This window comes from Sceloporus undulatus, chromosome 4 (assembly GCF_019175285.1).
Source record: "Sceloporus undulatus isolate JIND9_A2432 ecotype Alabama chromosome 4, SceUnd_v1.1, whole genome shotgun sequence".
Taxonomy (NCBI): Eukaryota; Metazoa; Chordata; class Lepidosauria; order Squamata; family Phrynosomatidae; genus Sceloporus; species Sceloporus undulatus.
The window spans coordinates 123,790,244-123,812,470 of record NC_056525.1 but is presented as its reverse complement, the minus strand read 5'-3'; the positions used below and the strand labels follow the sequence as shown (position 1 = coordinate 123,812,470).

At 40.0% G+C, this 22,227-nt stretch overlaps 1 protein-coding gene across 4 annotated transcripts in view; it reads left to right on the top strand.

Annotated features, from left to right (window-relative positions):
* ABL2 (ABL proto-oncogene 2, non-receptor tyrosine kinase) overlaps window positions 1–22,227 on the top strand; it is a 60,428-nt gene that overhangs the window by 23,693 nt on the left and 14,508 nt on the right. For all 4 annotated transcript variants that reach the window (XM_042463312.1, XM_042463310.1, XM_042463311.1 and 1 more), the window contains exons 2-6: window positions 7,388–7,558; window positions 8,823–9,118; window positions 14,879–15,151; window positions 17,402–17,486; window positions 21,900–22,077. In XM_042463312.1, coding sequence (XP_042319246.1) covers window positions 7,388–7,558; window positions 8,823–9,118; window positions 14,879–15,151; window positions 17,402–17,486; window positions 21,900–22,077 — 1,003 coding nt within the window. The remainder of the gene's footprint in view (window positions 1–7,387; window positions 7,559–8,822; window positions 9,119–14,878; window positions 15,152–17,401; window positions 17,487–21,899; window positions 22,078–22,227) is intronic.

Here is a 22,227-nt window from a genome sequence, read left to right as displayed (position 1 = left end):
TTGGTTAACTTTTTACTTTAGACAGATTGGTTTGTAATGTAAATCTCCACAGAAATTTTAGAATGCTAAAAGCCATTTTTGTACAGTAACACGGGGCTGCAGATTCTTTTTCTTCTTCCTTTGCCTGCCTGCCTTCTTGTTATATAGTTATATAGAATATAGTTTTAACTAAAAATAAAAAGTAATGAGAGGATCTTTTATTCTGATTACTGGAATGTTGAAAAATGTCTGTCTTTACATTATTTTTGTGCTCCTGTAAAGTTTTACTTACTGCAGGAATCTGTCTTCTGACAGGTAGCTGTCATACATTCCTGTCTCTTTGTAAATCTTTGACTTATTCTCTGTAGCATAAAAAATACAAACATACCTCAGTTAACAAAGACTCCATTAATTAATCTTTTTTAACAAGGTCTTTTTACACCTGCCCAGACCTCCTTTTCCTCCTTGTCCTCTGTCTAATTAGATTTTTTTAGCAGTATCAGCATGGTAAGGATAGTGGGGGGAAGCTGGAGAAACACAGACCTTCAGCTGGGAATGAAGGATATTCTACTATAGCTGATTCTACTGTAGCATGTACTGTAGCATGTACACCAGTCTACGACAGGTAAGCTAAAACAACAGCTTGCTGAGTATGCGTGAACATCAATACAGAGAGAAAAGTGGAAAGCACATTACCTTGCCTTAATAGCCACCTCCATCATGTTAAAAATAGAAAAGAAAAATGATAAATTTAAATGTTTGGCCACCAAAATAGAAATCATAAGAATAGTTGAGACCGATGAAAGAAAAAGTCACCAAGGGCCCGAACAGACAGGCCAAAATAAAGCTGCTTCAGGTCACTTTGGAGGTATGCCGTTTAAATGCTGCATGCATCCTAAGATGCGTGTGTCATTTAAACAGCGTACCTCCAAAGTGACCCGAAACAGCTTTATTTTGGCCTGTCTGTTCAGGCCCCAAGTGACCTCTAGAAGATTCAAAATGTTTTTGTTTATTTATGCAAGGCTGGTTTGATCTGGTTGTGTCATTTAACTTGTATATATTGTTTATTTGGAATAAAATAGTTGTTGAAACATGTTGAATTGCTCTTCTTTTTTTGTAGCGCAGGAACCTACCTCTGTGATTTTTTAGATATACCTGTACTTAAGAGAAGTGTTCAGGGAGTACAGCTGTAGGATTCAACTAGGAGAGAAAACCACATTATTATTTAGGGGTCTGGCATGCAAGAGAGACATTAGTTTCCATAGAATTGTCATTTGAGGTTTTCTTAATATTTTACCACCAATGTCACACACAGGTTTGTGTGCATGTTTTATTTTTCCATATGATTGTTGAGCAAACATGAATGCTACTGCCTGATAAATGACCATACTGACAGACCTCTAAGATGAAGCAAATTAATGATAGCATACCTGTGAAAACTGATTGCATGGTTAGTACCTGCACCCTGGATGGGGAAAGGGAGATACTGGGCTTGAAAAGATAGGCCATGATAAAGGTGCTTCGGGTCACTTTGGAAGTATGCTGTTAAATTTTACGAGGCCAGGAGCTGCGCTCTAGTACTTAGGACTGGACCATGGCTTTGGCATGGCTTCCGGCGTCTTAGGACTCATGAAGCATTTAAACATTTAAACGCAAAGTGGCCCAAAGCAGCTTTATTTTGGCCTGTCTGTTCAGGCCCACTGTTACCTTTCTTATTAGTGGAGAGGTAATAAGGCTTGATGAGTGCTTCATGCAATATTTGTTGCTATATTTATTATACTTTCTAATGTGAGATTTAAATGGCACTATTGTGCGAGAGCTGTGAGGAAACTTGTTCATTCAGTATATATCTGGAAATGAGTACACCTCATGCATTGTATTCTTTGGTTCTTTGGAGTCTCTGTCTTTGACATTTGACCCAAAATATATGATCAATTTTTATAATTACTGTTGTGATTATTTACCTATCGGAACGGTAACAAAAATGGAATCAGGCAGATCTAACTCTGTTTCAGCTCTTTGTACTGATCTTTCAGTTCAGGGATGCCTGCAGTTACTGTGTGAACCCTGTAGAAGGTTCTTGGTTGTGCAGCTGATTGAGAAAATGGGAGTCAGGATAGAAGCACATGAGTGGAAGGTGAAGAGCAGAAGGTACCTGTTAAATGTTTGTGGTGAAATAAAATGATGACCACTGTGTGACTGGGGAAGAAGGGGCTCCTACCTAGTCCTGCCCTTTTTTAATCAAATATAATTGTGAAGACAGTTCTAACTGTGGGATGTCACTTATCCCTGAACAGTCTGGTCCTTCTGGTCCCATCTTTTGATTGCTATTTTGGTTGTTAATGATGCTGATATAGGTTGGTTGACGTGCATCCAAAATCAAAGTTGTTGTTTTCAGATGAAAAGACTATCTCTGGACAAAAGTGAAGAACTTCCTTTAATTCCATCCATCCATCCATTGTTTTATTTATATTCTATCTTTCTCTGAGATTGGACCTCAAGGCAGGTTACAAAAAGGCAGAGAATAGAATAACACGTAAAGTTAAAAGATACAAAATTAATATTAAAATTGAAACAATATTAAATAACAATTAAAACAAATTAAATCTTATTTTAAACAAATTAAAAACAGTACAGCACCATCACCACCACCCCTGTTTGTGGTTAAAATCAATTTCCAAAGTCTTGCTGGGAAAGAAAAGTCTTACCTGCCTCTGAAAGAAAAATGAAGAAGGTGCCTTCCTAACGTCCCTAGGGAGAGAGCTCCAAAGTGTGGGAATAACCACAGAGAAGGCCTTCTCTTGTGTTTCCACCAACTGTGCCTGTGAAGGAGGTGGGGCAGAGAGAAGTGCCCCCCTCCCGCAGATCTTAAAGCTTAGGCAGGCTCATATGGGAAGATGCTGTTCTTCAAATACCCTGGGCCTCGGCCATGTAGGGCTTAATAGGTCAAAACCAACACTTTGATATGTGCCCAGAAACAGACTGACAACCAGCAGAGCTGTTGCAACAAGGGAGTTGTGTGCTCCCTGTAACCAGCACTCATTAGCTCACTGGCTACAGCTCTTTGGGGGCCAGGTGAAATTGCCAAACGTGAATCAAAGTCAGTCACATTTGGAGTACATTACAGACACACATGCTTTAACTGTGCAAATGCACTTCTGGCCACCACAGACAACCACTATGGTTGCCATGAATTCCTGAGGCACTTTGGAAGGGGCACTCTCAGCATGGATGCCAAGCTACAAGGTGAAAGGACTCCAACACCAACTGTGGGACCCTCTCAGCTAGTCTGTTAAGCAGCAGGGCGGGCAGTACACCAACAGAATCTCTGATCTGCTTTGGCTACCCAACTTTAAATACACACACTCAGACTCTACAGACTGTGGGATAGGGTACCTGACTAAGGAGATGGTATCTCAGTAGACCACTGCAACCCCACCTCCGTCACCCTCAGGTATATCTGTCTCCCCTGCACATAGAAACCTGCTGGGCCAAGATGAGCGAGATTAACCTCACTCCCAGCTTCATCCAACTAGGTCTCCGTGATTAAGGTCAGGTCAGCTTGCTTATCCAAGGATCAGGTCCTAAATGGCAGTTGTCTTTCCATGCCCTTCAATTCACATTGAGGAGTAAGAATTCTTTGCAGAGTCTGGTTCCATAGGCAAGGAAAAGAGGTGTTCGTTACTAGGTCGCTTGTATTTCTACACACTGCAGGAAAGGTAGATACAGAGTAGCACTAAAATGTCTACAAAAACAACTTTTGTTTCAAGTCTGTAAGAATGTCCTTTGATTGCTTTCTACTAGAAACAGATCTGTAGTGATGCGTATTATTGTAGCATTTACAGAGACTTTAATTATCCTTGAAGCAAAAAAGAGTATAATGTCATTGGTTTTAAGAGATGACTAAGAGGTGACTTTACATAGAAATCAAGTAAAATGTCCTTCTTTTTTGGTATTAATATTATATTGTCTTGTGTGGTTTTCCCTTTCTAACTCTACTCAAAATATATAGGCAAGTGAGTCTTAAGACTGGCAACTCACAAAGACAGGTGTAATGGAGACAAATGTTAGTGAGCCCTCCTAGGGCAAACAGCTGATGCTGTCCTGACCAATCCTTTATAGCATTCTGCTCATACCACCAGTTGACAACAGGCTCAGAATGATGTAATAGCAGCCAAGTTCATCTCTGTGTGGGAGGAAGGCTCTTAAAATAAGTTGGCCTTGTTTGTAGCTCAGTATGAGTATAGATTTTTTCTTCCGTTCAAATTGGGGAAGTAGATGAAAGAAGGCTGTTTCCTTGGGAGACCAAAGGAGTTGTAGATGCTCAGTGGATGTCTCACTATTTCCATATCCCCTTTTGCATAAACTTAAATATACCACTGAAGAAATAAATTCCTTGCAAGAAAGTTTAAAGAAGACCTTAATTTGTGGATAATTCTGTACATCTTGGAATGTGAAAGGCTGAAGAGGTTGTACCACCATGTTGGTATAGTTATGTGTGTAATGGAAAATGAGCCTGTTAATATGTATTGCTCAATTAAGTTGAGCAAAATCTTCCTTTCCTTCAAGCAGTTTTAATTTCCGACTATGGATGAATAAGGTTTCATTGGTACATCCTGTCAGTTCAAGAAACATTATTACTTGTGTTTTGTTCTCTGCCTCTAAGCTATCAGAAAAGCTTCCCTCTTCCCAAAGTTTCCAGCTGCTGTAAAGAATGCTTTGCTCACTTTCTTCCCCTCCCACATCAGCAGTCTTGCCTTTTTTGTTGGCTCCCATTCTCATTGGTAGAAATCACACATGCAAGGCATGCCATAACCCAGGGAGCAGCATTCTCATTTGTGCTAAGCAGTTGAGTTGGCTTTCTCTTAGAAGCAGCATGATCCTTGGGACAGTTCTTCCGTCAAGTAGCTTTGGCAAAGAGAAGGATGAGCAGCTGAGTTCCTTTTGTGGTGAGGCCTCTGAACCAGCTTTATCAGATTTGAGAGGTAACTTTGAAAGTATAACTCTTACTCTGCTGCAGTGTAAAAAACATGGGCCCGTTACAGACGGGCCCCCTAGGATGCACTCAGTCCGTGCTAGGGTTAGAAAGGGGCGTCTCTTCCAGACACCCCTAACCCTAACACGGATTGAGTCCATATGAAGTGGTGGCGGCCGTTCCACACGGTTGCCGCCATCTTGACGTAGCGGACGCTCTGTGTCCACATGTCGCGCCCCGGATATGACGCCACGAGTGTGCGACTAGTGCCTTGCGGCGTCACATCCGGGGCCCAGGAAGGAGCGCGATTTTCGCGCTCCTTCTTTGCTGTGTCCGGGAACCAGACGGCAGCAGACCGCCACTTTTCGGTGGTCTGTAACCCGCCGTAGTGTCCTTTTTGTCAGAACTGAGGACTTAATTTTTCAGGCTCTTAAGGGGATAAACTGTATTTGGTTTGAAATCTAGATTCCCATGTTTGGGGAGGCTTACTGCTTGTTTCTCTTTAATTTTGTGCAGAGGTACAAAATAATCCCATGGACAGTGAAGTTTGAGTGTTTGGCAGGGATTTGAGAAAGCATTTCAGGAAGAGAATGAGGCTCAGTCTTTTTATGATTAAAACAAATTATGGACCATGGCATCACAGCGGATAAGTGAATTTTTGATTGATTATGGGACTGATACACTGTAGTAGGTAAATTGGCTAGGACTGGAACTAGATACTAAAATCTAAAAGGAAATAAAAGGCAGAAAGTACTCGCAGTGAGAATGAAAGTACTATTAGGACTTTATGCATTTCTTCATATTTTATTGTCCATAAATCCCATGTAGCTGTGCATACTGTGACTATACTGTGTGTGTATTGTAAAAACTATAGATAATACTTGATGCCTTTGATCAAATAGGCTGTAGTGCACAAAACTATATTATAATAAGCTTTGTTGTTTTTTATAGAGGGAGGGTAGGAGGGTATTAAATTTTGAGCAAAATTGTATTTACTGCTATATTTATCATGGAGAGATTTCTTGAAGAGTAATAATATTTAAACATTAGTTTAGAATCTGAAATGATAATCAGTATAAAATATCTTGTGATTTCCTACTGTAGCATGTGTGAGCGCTTTCAAAGATGTGTAAAAACAGTAACTCTGGCCCCATACAGACAGGCCAAAATAAAGCTGCTTTGAGCCACTTTGGAGGTATGCTATTTAAATGATACATGTGTCCTAAGAGCCCGGAAGCTGTGCCAAAGCTGTGCTCCAGCCCTTAGGACTAGACCGTGGCTTTGGCATGGCTTCTGGACTCTTAGGAGGCATGCATCATTTAAATAGCATACCTCCAAAGTGGCCCGAAGCAGCTTTATTTTGGCCTGTCTGTATGGGGCCTCTATTTACTTTGAGAAAGATATGGCAAAAGACAACTTTCAAAAATATGTTTAGTGTTACGTAGCAGTTTTGAACAATTTTAGCAGGGTAAGAGGAAGTGCTGATGCAGAGTCCTCAGCAGTAGAAATATTGATATGGTTATACTTCTGTCAGTCTTAACAGATCTGCATCAAATTCAAATGCCCTCTTGCTACCCCCTAGCCTGTTAATGCATAGAGGTTTAGATACAACAGCTCTAGAATCAATTACACAATTTGATTATATGAATCAAGTTGCTCTAACAAATAGTAGGAAACCAGTAACAATGGATACTGTTTTGCCTGCTTTATTATGGCTGCTTTTTCAGTCTCTGCAATACTGTACAGTTTTAGTGCCATCATTAACTGTTGCTCTCAAAAATCAGATTATCTGTCTATTCTGCCTCAAGGTTATATGTGCTTTTGTTTACCTTGGGGTGGGCAATTGCAATAGGTCCTGGTCCAATCTTCTGCCCCAGGACTCTCCAGGAGCCACAAATACTGGGTCTTGAGCTGGGTATTTCTGGTTTTGAAAATCCAAAATAAATGACATTTCTATGGGCACATGTACTAAAAGCATTATTGCTGTTTTGTAACATAAAGAGATGATGGAATTCATCCTCCGTATAAGAATTATGCTTCATTCCCAGCAACTTGATATTCTGCTCAATTAGCTTTTTGTGTTCGTTTTGATTGTTGATAGAGCTATAGCTGTGGGCAAAGCAAGCATTTCTAGGTGACAAATCAGAGTTATTGAGAGCAGCAGAGACAAATCTCATCCATTGGGTGCTACTGGTTTTCCACAAGTTTTCTCTATGATAACTTCCCCACTGGGTTGTGTAGCACATTAATGGGTGAATACCGTTTGTCGTAGGTTTTTTTGACATTTTGTTCACTTTGCTGTTGTACTGATGGAGTTAATTAAGAACACTCCGCTGTTACACTTGATAATTCAATTTCCATTTCAGGACTGAAGTGTCATAGAATTTGAAAGGATAGGGACACTGAACAACTGTTGCTTTTCTTTTCTTCCAGAGGCACTGCACCGCCCCTATGGTTGTGACACTGAACCCCAGGCACTGAATGAAGCCATCAGATGGAGCTCCAAGGAAAACCTTCTTGGAGCCACTGAGAGCGACCCCAATCTTTTTGTTGCACTTTATGATTTTGTAGCAAGCGGTGACAACACACTCAGCATCACCAAAGGTAAACAAGCCAAACTATGCCTTCTCTGTGTATGTGCATGCCCCCACACACATACATGTGTGTATGTAGGTTGTTGAGAAGAAGCATCTTGTTTTTGGTGCTTGTGAGGATTTGTAAAGACTGCAGTAATACAACAGAGTTACAACAGTGGCTGTTGTATGCTTGCAAGGGAAAAATGAAGAGTTTGAAACATCTTTTCAGAGGAAAAAACAGCCAAGAGGACCAGAAACATGGCAAAACTGTCATAGTGGGGAGGAGCAATTTGTACTATTCATTACCTAGAGAATACTGGGGTTTTTTAATTCTGTTAAATGTTGCTGTAGTCTTTCATATTGCTGGATTGTGCTATATTTGATCGGAATCTGTGGTTACCTGAGAGAAATTACTACAGGTATTCTTGAATAATTCAATTAATATTCCACCAGGAGATTTAAAAGTTGACTTCTCATTGGCCGGTTACAGACCGGCACTTTAGTGTGTGATGAGCACGCACTAGGGTTACAAAAGGGTGGTGCTTCCGCACCACCCTAACCCTAGTGCATGCTTGTCACGCACTAAACAGCGGCGGCCCTTCCATACGGCTGCCGCTGTGAGGACGTCATGGCTGCGCCGCCTCTAGATGGGGCGGCGCGGACGTGACGTCCTTGCTCCGCGCCAGGGCGCTTAGTGCGCCCTGAACACGGAGCAGGAAGGAGCTCCGTTTCGGAGCTCCTTCCTGGTTTAGTCCGCTGGGCGCAGCCTTCAGACGGCTGCGCCCAGCGGACTAAAAGAGAAAGGGGCCAAGCGGCCCCTTTCTCCTTCTCCCCGCCGCCGCAGGGTGTCCTTGAGGCTTGAAGCCCCAGGGACACCCCTTTTCAGGCTGCGGGGAAGCGGCGTTTTGCTGCTTCCCCGCAGCCTGAAAAGCGGCAGATCGGGGCCTCAGTGGCTGCCGCTCTGCATGCTGAGGCCCCGATACACGGGGGAAAGGGCCGGGTGCAGACCGCCCCAAATGGGCGGTCTATAATCAGCCATTGTCTGCCTAGGTTCTTTCCTACAGAGAGTAAGATTGACATCCATCATGAGTCTCTCTCTTCTTGGGTCAGCGTTAATGGGGGATGTAGGTGAAATCCTACTCAGTTTTGACAATCTTGGTACTTAGTCTGATTTGGATGATGTAAACAAGTATCGAACTGAGTCCCAATAAGATTTAGAACACCCTCAGCTCTTGTTACTTTCGCAGTAAATACAGTTTTACCTAACTAGAGTTTTATTATCTTTGCTTTAGGTGAGAAGCTACGTGTACTTGGTTACAACCAGAATGGTGAGTGGAGTGAAGTACGCTCTAAGAATGGGCAGGGATGGGTGCCAAGTAACTATATCACCCCAGTGAACAGCCTGGAGAAGCATTCCTGGTATCATGGACCAGTATCACGCAGTGCAGCAGAATATCTGCTGAGCAGCCTCATCAATGGCAGCTTCCTAGTTCGAGAAAGTGAAAGTAGTCCAGGACAGCTGTCTATCTCGCTCAGGTACGAGGGACGTGTTTACCACTACAGGATCAATACCACAGCAGATGGCAAGGTAAATGTTTTTGAAAAAACGGCTTTATAAAAATAAAAAGAAAATTTTCTAACTTTAATACCTGTAGTTAACAACAACAATAATACCAGAGAGGTGTTTGGAGTAAAAGGGAATCCTGAAAAGGCAAACAACTGCTGACTCTCAGTTGGCAGAATAGTTACTGAATCCTGTCGATGACTATGTTAGCCAGTGATCCAGACTTTAATTGACTGAACACTAGGTTGATAGGCCTCAGCTTCCCTCCATCTATGAAAGGAGCAGTAGAAAAATGTGCATAGTTCATCGGTAGACAGTACTAAATAGTGGGTTGGGGCATAAACGTGTGTACACACAGGTGCACACAGGTGCATACACACCCACAAGCAACCACCTTTTCCCCCTTGGTTCATTCATCCATCTATTTATTTTCTCATTCCTATTCTTTTTCTTCCTTCATATTTGTCACATAAGTGTTCAAACACACAGGTAACACACAGTGGCTCTCCTTGTAAGTCTGCCAACCAGCTCCTCTCTTCCTCCCCCATCATGTTTGCTGAGATACAAGGCAGATACAGTGAGGCGCATGTAGGTTCAAGAGCACTGCCTTTCCATAGCTCCCTCCCTGTGCCCATCTGCCTGCTTGCAGAACAGGCTCTGAAAAGCAGCAGATAACATGATATTTTTGATTCCAGTCAACAGCTCAAGCAGCTCATAGTGGAGCCTTGCAAGAATGTCTGCCGAGTATATAATAATAAGATTTATTTATATTTCCATCTCTCCCTGTGGATCGAGGTGGGATTACAACATAGTAAAATACAAAATCATAATAAGAGTTTACAATAACCCCAAACCCTCCTCCCATTAAAAAATAATAGAAATTCAATAGTTAAAAACAGCATCGATAACATAATATAAATTAATCAGAATGGAATGGACCATTACAGACCTTTAAAGAGGGATGGGGCTATTCTTCAGGGGGTCAATCTGGGAAGGCCCGCCAGAAGAGATCTGTCTTGACGGCCTTCTTGAAGGCGCCTAAGGTGATAATAAGACAGATTTCCTCCAGCAGGTTGTTCCACAATTTCGGAGTGGCAGAATAGTAAGCCCTCTGGGAAGTTACAGCCAGTGTTGCCAACAAGCCTCGAAGATATTCCCTGGAATTCCCCAATATTTATTATTATTATTCAGTCCCCAGAAAGAAATTAATTAAATTCCCCAGATTCCGGAGAATTCCCCGGAAATTGGCAACACTGGTTACAGCTAATCTGGTCTTCTATGGCTGAAGTAGATTCTTTCCAGATCTGAGAGTGTAGAGTGGATTGTATAGGGATATATAGGTGGATTGTATAGGGAGAGGCGTTCCTGCAAGTAGCTTGGACGCAAGTATTGTAGGGCTTTAATGGTAATAACTAACACTTTGTGCTGTGCCCAGAAGCTGATTGGCAGCCAGTAAAGAGCTTTTAGAACAGGTGTTATATGGTCGAACCTGGACTTGCCAGCTACTGTCCACTAATCTATCTACATTTAGATGGCAAACTAGAAAGTAGAAGCAGCTGATATCAGAAGTTGAGATGTTTTACATGAGCAATACAGTTAAAAAAAAAAAGGAAGCAACCATCCTGATAAGTTATTAATCATAGGGGAACTATTTTTCTTGTGATTTTCTGTTTGTCTCTGGTGGGGGAGTGTGGCAATAAAAATGGGACTGAATTCAGCAGTGGGGAAGGATGTTTGGGTTGCAATTCCCATAGAAGTGGTGGAGGAAAAAGGAAGGAAAAGAATTGGTGGCCTCTGTAGCAGCAACAAATACTGCATTTCTGTTCTTGAGGGGAAGAAAAAAAGATGGCAGTGATGAGCACAGTACAAATAATAAAGATGTTGATCTTTACCGAGAGAAGGAAAACTGCAAAGAAATGGCCAGCGTGGTAATGACAAAAGCCATATTTCAAATTGTGAGTAGGAAAGCAGGGGAAGAAACCACTGCAGCTAATGCTACAAGTTGGATAAGTGACCATGGGGAGAGAAGCTTTAGCAGCAACTTCACAGCAGCTCTTGATACCCCATTGTCATTTGTGGGGGGCTGTAGTCTACCCATCAGTGGTGTAGTTGCTAGGAAAAGAAGTCTTCTATATACTTCATTGTACCCATAGACTACCAGTAACTGTTCCTATTATGTGTATGTCCCTTCAAATCACCTGTTGATTTATGGCGATCCCATGAATTTCATAATGTTTTCTTAGGGAAGGCATACTTGGACATGGTTTGACATTGCCTTTTTTCTTCATGTAATGAAGATTATGAAACCAGCGAAAAGACTATGCATTTAGCATTTCCTCTGCTTCTTGTGCCAACATTAGTACATGTTGGTGTAATTCTTGGTGTTATGACTTGTAGGCTATTCAACTTTTAATACTATAATTCTGAGTTTGTAGAGTTGCTTAAGCCATAGCTTGCTGGTGCAAATGCAACAACAAGCTCTAAATGGATTAAACTGTAGAGTGTAGATTAAATCCCTTGCACAAAAGAAAGGAGAAGTAGCAAAGTATCTCTGTTGCCCACCCTTATTATACAATAAAAGAAGAGTAGGAATTTCCCTGAATATTGACTCTGTAATAGTATTGGATTCTCTGGTAATATGTAACATACATGGCCTAGAATATTATGCTTGCTTCCTTGGAATAAACTCACTGGGACTTGCTTCTTAGGAAAAATGCATAGTGCTAGGTTACAGATGTTAATAGGAACAAAAGAAGCTTTCTGAACCAACACTAATCTGTTAGTATCCCACTCCATACCAGGAAATAATATGTACTTTAAAAATACTAACATAATAATAGACTTTAATAATACAGGGTTATTTCTTTAATGGCTTCTTAAAGATCTATAACTCCCGATTCTAAAGATGCATGGATTTTAGAAAATGGAAGACTTCAATAAAATAAGAGAAACTTTTCAACTTTTTTATTTTTGAAGATGGACAAGGCAGATGTTTAATTGTGGAAATCAACTTGAATGGTAAGCTAATGAATGTAATGGGTCTTTAAGGCCCCAATAATGAGAAATCAGTGTGCTATGAAAATTTATTAAGAAAGGCATCTAAACTAGACTTACAAAATCAAATGTGCATAGGTAATTGGAATGGGGTTATTGATCCTAATAAAAAGAAATGTTCAAGTAAAAGTATTAAGGAAGATCAAGGGAGACTACCTAGAACATTTAAAAAAAATGTATAGAGTGCTTTGGATTAATAGACAGTTGGAGATATTTACAGCCAAACTCTAGAGACTATACAGGTTGAGTCTCCCTCATTCAAAATGCTTGAGACAAGAAGTGTTTAGGATTTTTTTTTTAATTTTGGAATGCCTGTATTTGCATATACATATCATACCTTTAAGATGATTTTATACAATATTTTAAATAATGTTTGTGTATGAAACAAAGTGTGTGGACACTAAACCATCAGAAAGCAAGTTATCACTGTCTCAGCCACCCAGGAAAAAAGTTTTCATGGTATCATAGAATTAGATCCAGTCTAGCCCCATTCTGCCATGCAGGAAATCACAATCAGAGCACCCCTGACAGATGGCCATCCTGCCTCTGCTTAAAGACCTCCAAGGAAGGAGACTCCACTCTGAGGGAGTGCATTCCACTGTCGAACAGCCCTTACTGTCAGGAAGTTTCTCCTAATGTCGAGGTACAATCTCTTTTCCTGGAGATTGTTCCATTGTTCCGGGTCCTGTTCTCTGGAGCAGCAGGAAACAAGCTTGCTCTCTCCTCAATATGACATCCCTTCAAATATTTAAACAGGGCTATCATATCATCTCTTAACCATCTCTGGGGCTAAACATCCCCAGCTCCCTGAGTCTTTCTTCATAGGGCATGGCTTCCAGACCCTACACCATATTAGTCGCCCTCCTTGGTTGTGGAGTATTTCGGATTTCGTAATTCCAGATAAGAGAGACTCAACCTGTACTTTTTCTCCCAGAACACCATAAATCCTTTTCTACAGCAGATATATTCTGGATTTTTAAGAATATGGCTAACTTAACTTAGGAAAAAGTGTGGACATCCCCCCCCCCCCCCCAAATAAAAAAAAAGTTGAGACCTTAGTCCCACCACAATGTGACAAACAGAGAAAACACATTTTTTGTGGGTTTTTCGGGATATGTGGCCAAGTTCTAGAAGAGTTTGTTCCTGACATTTCGCCAGCATCTGTGGCTGGCATCTTCAGAGAATGCTGACCTGGAAGAGAGTGGATATATATATGCGGTGTGACCCTGGGTAAGGAGAAAATTCCTTGTTAATATATGTATTGTTCTGTTGTTGATAGCAGGGCCTCAGGGTGGGAGGATATGCAAAGAGGATTAGTGTCTGCTAATTGGTAATCATTATCTGTTGGGAAAGCCCCTGACCCTGGGTAGTTTTTCATTTGCATTTACTGAGTCCTCATTTTGCTGTTCTTCAGGACTGGTAGTCACGCTTTGTTCACTTTTAAGGGTTTCTTCTTTCCGGTTGAAATTATCCAGATGTTTATAGATTTCAATGGCTTCCCTGTGCATTCTGACCTGATAGTTGTTGGCATGGTCCAGAATTTCAGTGTTATCAAATAGTATGTTATGCCCAGGGTGGTTTATAACATGTTCTGCTAATGCTGATTTTTCCGGCTGACTCAGTCTGCAGTGTCTCTCCTTGATTCCTGTTTGTACACTGTGTTTGGTGGTTCCAAAAAATTATAGCTAGATTTTGTGGGCATTGTGGATAAAGAACTGTAATGTAAATATGCATCACTTCTATATATAGCAACAGCAGCAAGAATATTGTTTGCTTAAAATTAGAAATGGATTGAAGCACCAATGGATTGTTAGGGATGCTAAGTTAGCCCAAATGGCTTCTAAAGGATAAGCTAATTGGAACACTTTTGGGAAGATTGAAAACTGCTTATGAGCTTTTTGAGCAATATGAAATCTAACAATAATCTGTGGCTGTGACTATTACTAATTTTAGTAGGATTATTTCGTTGGATCTGTTATGGTGGAATGCTGTTATTTTTTCTTTTTCATTTCATTACAGTCAGGATTGGAGGTGGGGTCAGAACACTACTGTGTATTAGTTATATGTCTTTGCTTTGTCTTTTTTTTCTTTCTCTCCCCCCCCCCTTTATTTTTTCCTTTCCTCTCCCCACCTGGTTTCTTATCTTTGACTATATATTATTTTGATGGTAAATTGGATTGTTTTTGTTAAAAATTATTCTAAAAATACTTTTCAGCTCATTCACATTGTGTGTGCATGTTGAATATTTTCAAACATTGCTTTCATGATAAGAAAGAATGAGGAGTCTGAAGGACGTGAGAAGCAAGGAACAGCTACATGAAACTGAAGAATTTACTGCCATATTGCAGGATCACTATGTTGGTCAAATCCCTGGCTTGTATGTACCCAAATGCTCAAGTGTTCTCCCTATTTCATGATATTTGAAAATGCATGTCCAATACCAAGGCATTTGAGTATTGCTTCTTTGGTAATCTGTTTTTCAGTCTTGGATGTTAGGGATTTGCAGCAGTATTTAAAAATTGGAACAACTTTAGTTTAAGATACCATTTTAAAAGATTTCCCTTAACATTTTGAGTATAGAACAATATTTCACAAGAGGTTTATTCATTTTCTCTTAACTTTCATTTATTCAGTTTTTAACCTCAGGGACAAATATCCCCCACCCACACACTGTCTTTCTGGTCTTCATGCTTCTTGTTACCCAGCTTACACAGGCTCTTGGTTTAACAGGTGTATGTGACAGCTGAAAGCCGCTTCAACACACTGGCAGAGCTAGTTCACCATCACTCAACAGTAGCAGATGGCCTGGTGACAACCTTGCACTACCCAGCACCAAAGTGCAATAAACCCACCGTCTATGGAGTATCTCCCATCCATGACAAATGGGAGATGGAACGAACAGACATCACCATGAAGCACAAGCTTGGAGGAGGACAATATGGTGAGGTGTATGTTGGAGTATGGAAGAAATACAACCTCACAGTTGCTGTGAAAACACTCAAGGTACTGTATGTTTTGGTAGTCATGAGAAAATTCTACTTAACATGGTGTTGAGGAAATGTAACTGACTAATTGGAATGACTTGCAGTATGCTGCTGTATTTGAAAGGCATGCCACCTATTTGGTGCCATAAATTTTAGACAACTGTGGCTACAAAAAACGAAACAAAAACAAAACACTTTAGATGTTTAGCATGGCAGCTTGTAATAGATGTATCACTCCAAACTGAGATTCTTTATCTGAATACAGAAAATGTGGGATTGCTACTAAAATTTCCTGGAATTCTTCTGCATTCTGTATTTCTGCCATTTTTTTTAGTTCTATGATATGTTACCCACCTAAAATGTTCTGCTTATAGACTTCACACCAGCAGACATAGAAGTGTATATTCCATAACCTAAAGCCTTACTTGTTTAAATTCACCAGGGCTTTGACTAAGTTTTTAAAGCAGTAAGAATGCATCTGAACACTACAGAGAGGTTTTCCTTCTCAGATTGAGATATGTGTTGCAGCCTGGAACATAGAGGTATAGATACTATAGTAACAGTCACTTACCACCTACTTAGGTGGTACTTCCTGATTGGTCTTCTGGTTATGATGTGTTAAATAGCTTTAAAATAAACATCTATCTTAAAAAGAATCACTTTCCAGAATATCCCAGAGAAACTGTAAACAGAAGATGCCACTCATGTTTCATGTAGCCACTGGGTAAAAATTGTGATTACTCTGGCACATGATACTAAAAAACTAATTGTCAGTTCACTTCTTCTCTCCTCCTGAAAACCATTGATATATATTCTTCACCCATTTCAGGCTCTAATGCTCTAGTTCTCATGCTTATTGTGAATGATTGCAGTCAGCTACAGGGAGCCTCCATCCTACCTTTGAATACCAGTTGATGGAGCAAAAATAGAATTATTACCTTTATGTTTGTGGGTTTCGTGGAAGTTTCTGGACAGCCACTGTTGAAAAATAGGATACTAGACTAGATTGACCTTTAGATCAATTGAGCTGTACTTTTCTTATGTCAATATGACAGTGATGATGAGGTTTGGAACCTAATTTTTCCTACATATGCAATAACCTCACTTTACATTCATAAAGATTTTGTTGCACCTTTGAGACTAACTGGGGGGGGAAAAGTTTGAAGCATGAGCTTTGTAGACTTTAGTCTACTTCTTCAGATGCTTAGGGTGTAGTGGAAACCAGGTACAGACAGGAGTTCTGGAGTCGGTCCTTAGGAACGACATCCTGTTGTTTGGACCTGTTGAGAAAGAAGATATCTGTCCGTATCTGGACAAGTTTCTTGAAGAGGTTGATGGATTTCCATTTCATTCGGCTAAATTTGGTGCTTTCCATAGTGGTAGAATTTAAATTTATACTCCCTTTACATTGTTGATGGTCAAGAAAACAAGGCCTGGGAAAGCTGGATCTGGTTTCCTCCTCCCTTCCCCCCAGTCCTTTGTAATAAGGTGCTCAGATTGACTTTCTTAGGGCTGATAAATCAAAAGAGATGAAATAGCAAATTATGCTCCTTTACATTAACCTGGCAATTTCACTTTGCATTTTGAAATTACCCACATTGCCTTGGTGGGTCTGGTTTGTAAAAGGTTGTCTATGATCAAGAGTTTGCTTGAATGAACAAAGAATGCTTTGTTGTTGTTGTTATGTTATTTGCCGCTAAGTCAGCTCCAACTTAGAGGAGTCCAGTGAATGAAAGAGCCCTAAGAGCCTAGTCATTAATATCACTGTTTGTGTGTTTCAAACTCAGGACCACTGCTTCCTTGATTGAATCAACCTGTCTCCTTTCTTTACTGCTTTTTTACTTTACATTATCATTTTCTACAATTAGTTATGTCTCATGAGTTGACCAAAGTACAATAGCCTCAGTTGAATCATTCTGGCTTAGTGAAAATTCAGGCCTGATTTTCTCTAAGACACCTTTATTTGTCTGTTTAGCACTCCATGGCATCTATGAAACTTTCTTCCAGCACCATCTTTCAAAAGAATTGATTTTCTCCTTGTCAGTGTTTTTCACTGTCCAGCTTTCACAAACACAAAAATCAGAAGTGGTATGGCATGGATGATTCAAACTTTGGTATTTAATGATAGCATTAAATATAACATCTAGTAGGTAATGATCATGAAGCTACAGTTGTTTTGCTCAAATGCTGTTGGATGCTACTTCCTCTTCCCCCCTCCCCCCAATTCACTATGATTATTAAAAGGCTGGTTGTCTTATGTTATTTTCAGGAAGACACTATGGAAGTGGAAGAGTTCTTGAAAGAAGCTTCTGTTATGAAGGAAATCAAACATCCGAATTTAGTGCAGTTATTGGGTGAGTGCTTACCTGACCACAAATATTTTCTATTGCTTTCTTTTTCAAAGTTATACTGGTTAACAATAACCCAGTTATTGTACTCCAAGAACAGTTGGGTATCATTTTTAATTTTTACTTACTTTGAATAAAACCCTAAATAAGCACAGTATATATAGTGTCATTATGCCTCCTTGTTTTGCCCCTTGAGCATGATTGGCGAGTAGATTAGATTCAGAATTAGGTGAGTGTATGTGAGCTGCCTAAAACAGACTTCCCCATCTGATTTTTCCCATGATGGTTCTCCCAGCCCCTTCTGGGTAGCCTGTAAAATGAGGTGAGCTGTTATGCAGGCAGAGAGAGGTATTCCCAGAAATCAGGTAGAGGTACTTCATTTGAATGGGACCCTGCAACCCATTTATACAGAGCTGGTGACCCCAAAGCAAAATGACCGCAGTCTCAAATTATGTAGTTGTTTCTTGGGATTTATGTGAACAAATGAAATAGAGGCTAGATCTGCATATTTTGGGCTCCTATATATCTGAACATATGCATATTCAATGTCAGGACATCAGCAGATCCAGAGGCCAGAAAGGCAGTCATAAATCTAAATCCAGGGAAGGAAGACAGTACTTAGGAAGGCAGGAGTATATCAAGGGCTGGAGGCAATACTCAAACTGTTATAGAGGGAACAAAGCAAATAGTGCAGGGACCCAACCGTAGGAAGGAGAAAAACTTTACACAGGCAGCTAGTGGGGAGGAACCATGGTCTTACATGTCTCTATACTAGAGACATGGGAAATAAGATGATATGCCAAGAACATGAGTGACTTCCATCAATACTGTGTCTCTTGTGAAATGCATGAATGTTAGGGCTTTCATGTCAAACTCCAGCCCTGGGTAGGATATTTTATCTGTACTGGAGGAAGAAGAGATGATGATGATGATAACTACGACGACGACGATGATATTTATTTGTATCCCACTCTTTCCCCAAAACTATGACCCGGAGTGGTTCATGTGATTAAAACCATTACAATTAAATAATCTCTTTGTTTATTCTGGAGCTACAACTTTAAATTGTTTGTTTAATTGTATTAATGTGTAAAGTGCTTTATAATTTACTGTTGTTGTGTGCCTTGAGGGTCGTTTCAGACCCAAGCGATGTAATTTAGCTTGTAATAAATATGCAGGAAAGGTCATTTTTGCTATCACTTAATAGCTGAGGCACAAGAACACCAGTAGTATCTCCCCATGCAGTAATACTATGCTTGCAGGGTAAACAGTTCCTTACAGGGCAAAGAGCCAGAATAAATCAGCATAAATGGATACCAGAAGAGCCAGAATAAATAGGTATAAAATACCACCATAAGTAAAAGGTGGGCTACATGTGCCTCCAACCTGCTTTTTGTGATTCCTCAGAATTGTGACACCCACCTATGCCCTAGACATCCTCTGTTTTAAAAATTAGGGAATCACCGCAAAATTATAGGCTGTGACTCCCAGAGTAGCAGTTTACAACTTAACCCCCTGGATATTCCAAACCAGCCCAAAACTGACAGAGAAATTAGGAAACACAAACAAGAAGTACACTTCTGTTCACTTCTGGCTGGTTTTTGGTGGAATGTGGCCTGGCACAGGGGTGGAAATTGTGCTTTGCCACTCTTGCCCATCCATAAAGATTGAATGAAGCCTTCGGGACATCAGACTCTTTTATGCTGGGTCAGAAACATTGTTTCCCTGCTCTAGTGTTGGCTCTTATGACTGGCAGAAGCTTTTCCTGGCACTTAAAAAACATTTTTATTGGCTTTAAAAATATGATTACAAAGAAAAGAAAAAAGAAGAATGAAAGATGGGGGGAAAGAAAGGAATAAAAGGGAAAGTACCTAGAATATAAATAAAGGCTAAGTATATAGAGCCAGTGGCCTGTTACAGACTGCCAAAATAAAGCTGCTTCGGGTCTCTTTGGAGGTATGCTATTTAAATGATGCATGTGTCCTAAGAGTCCGGAGGTCGCACCAAAGCCACACTTCATTCCTAAGCACTGGAGTGCAGCTTTGGTGCAGTTTCCAGATTCTTAGGAGGATACATGCATCATTTAAACAGCATACCTGCAAAGAGACCCGAAGCAGCTTTATTTTGGCAGTCTGTAACAGGCCAGTGTGATGTAGGGGTTTGAGAGTTGGCCTATGACTCTGGAGACCATGGTTGAAATCCCGGCTTGGCCATGAAAAACCGCTGGGTAGATAACCTTGGACAAGTCACATTCTCACAACTTCAGGGAATGGCAATAGAAAACTCGCTCTGAAGAAACTTGCCAAGTTGGAAACGACTTGAAGGCAACAACAACAATAAATACACAAAGATAAGCTGATATTTTTAAAAGTACATTTTTTTGATGCTGACATCTATAAAATATGCATCCATGCAGCCTTCTGACTGTTGAATAATAGATGGAAAATATTTATCTTTCCAACCTTGGATTGCAAGTCTTTTTGCACTGGTTAATTTGCACAGGGCAATCTACCACTTAACTTCATTATCCTCAGATTTAGTGCTTTCCAGCAAACATTAATGAACTTGAGTTGTTGGTTTCAGTTTCACTCAGGATATAATTAATGTTTCCAACACAGCATGGGTGGCTGAAACAGACAGAGGAGGCTCTTAAAGCAAACCAGAACAGAACATAAGGCAGACCATCAAAAAAGAGGTTCTTTGTAAATTGATTCCAAGATAGCCCAAGGAGGAATATCTGAATTAGATCATGTTTGCCAGTTATTTGTATGAAACAGGAGATACGCCTTATTATATAAACTGGATTTGGAAAATTAAATCCACCTTCCTTTTGAGTGAAGAATGAGGTGGTAAAGTCCTTTGTATAAATTTATTTAAAATGTATTGATTTTCTAAAAAAATAGCCTTGAGGGATACTTTGACAAGCATTCAGTGAGATGCCTTGAACAACATAGCTACCCATGATAAAGTATTAATTTTATGTGTATTAATTTTATTCTGATTATTAAATTGAGTGATAGCTATCCACATACCGAGATATTTCAGCAAGCAATTTAGGCAAACACAATTTAATCCCAAGGAACCAGTATGCCTAAATACCTATTTACTTCTAGACATCTGCAAATCTGCCAGTTGGCAAACAACCTAGAAAGAATATTAATCCCAACATATATAGCCTCAGATAGAGACCAACTGTTAATTGAATAGCCAGAAAGAGCTCCAAAGTTATTAATCAATATTACCAACTTTTTAAAGAAGATGTTGGTCTAAGAATAAACAACGAAAGATCATCAACACACAAAACTGCTTTATATCCATATTTTTCATGTATAAACCCAGAAATTGTTAGAGTTTGCATATTTTAAAAGTCATGTATAAGAGGAGAGAAAACATCTCTGTCATCTGCCTCAAGTTAAGTTTTATTGTTGTGATAATGAGAGCTAGGTTGTTGTAGTGGTTACTTTAGAAATGTGGCATGTAGCTTTCCAGATGATGTTGAACTGCAACACCCATCATCACTATACTTGCTAGGTCTGCTGGGAGATCCACTCCAACATTTGGAGAAGCACATGTTTCTTATCTCTGGGTACTGGGTACTTTATAAACCAAGAAACCGCCAATTCAGATTTAATTTTTGCCAAATAGGCAAGCCACTGTTTTCTGTTAGCCCTGCTTCTGTCCTATGAATATAATACTTTTTATCCCCAAAGCTGTTATGTGAATTATCGATAATGTGGAAAATTCTCTGAACGTCCTGAAGAGCAAAATATAATAATAAAATGGGGCTCTTCATCTACATTCTATGCTGTTTTGATAAATTTTACTAATTTTTGTGTTGGATATAAATTTTATCCTGTAAGCACTAGAAAGATTTATGTCGGTGTAATTTGGATTTAGCATAAAGTGTTCACTTTACTGAAACCAGTGGTTATAGAGTTGATCATGGATGGTGCCCAGCAATAGGAGAAGGAAAGGCAGCCCAAAGAGTCTGTTTTTCATTTTGAACCTGAGCTGAAGGCATTTCTTGACTATTGAATAGAAAAGCTGCTGTGAGCATCTTAACAGTTCCATTTCCTTGAGTGAAGAAGGTTTTGATTTTGGGCAAAGCTTCCATGTTTTTCTGTCTGCCAAGCTTAGAAATACTTTAACACTGTCCTCTTTTGCTCTCCTTGGTTATTCTGATGTTGGACATCTTGGACAGACCCTACATATTAGTGATGTCTGTCTGGAAATCCTTCTCTGCGCCAATGGAGAGTTAGGAAGAATGTTTTTTTAAAAAAAACAGAGAGAGGGAGAGAGAGCATGTTTTCCCCACCTTCTTTTAATGGCATGTTTTTGAGAATCTCTGCTTGAATTGCCTTAGAAAATTGTACTTTCCATAGGAATTAAATCTTAACAAACTGTTCATTCTCCTGCCAGGTGTGTGCACTCTGGAGCCCCCCTTTTACATAGTGACGGAATACATGCCCTATGGGAACTTGCTGGATTATCTGCGTGAGTGCAATCGAGAGGAGGTGACCGCTGTTGTCCTTCTATATATGGCTACTCAGATATCTTCTGCTATGGAATACCTGGAAAAGAAGAATTTCATCCACAGGTCAGCAGATTGCCTTGATTTTTGTAGCATGAAAAAGTTACTCTTTTTTTTTTTTTTTAGGACAGCCATTTTTTAGGAGGAGAAGAGCAGCCAGTTTTGCTGTGGGATTCTGGAAGTTGATGCCCAGAAGTAACCTTTGATCTCTTTATA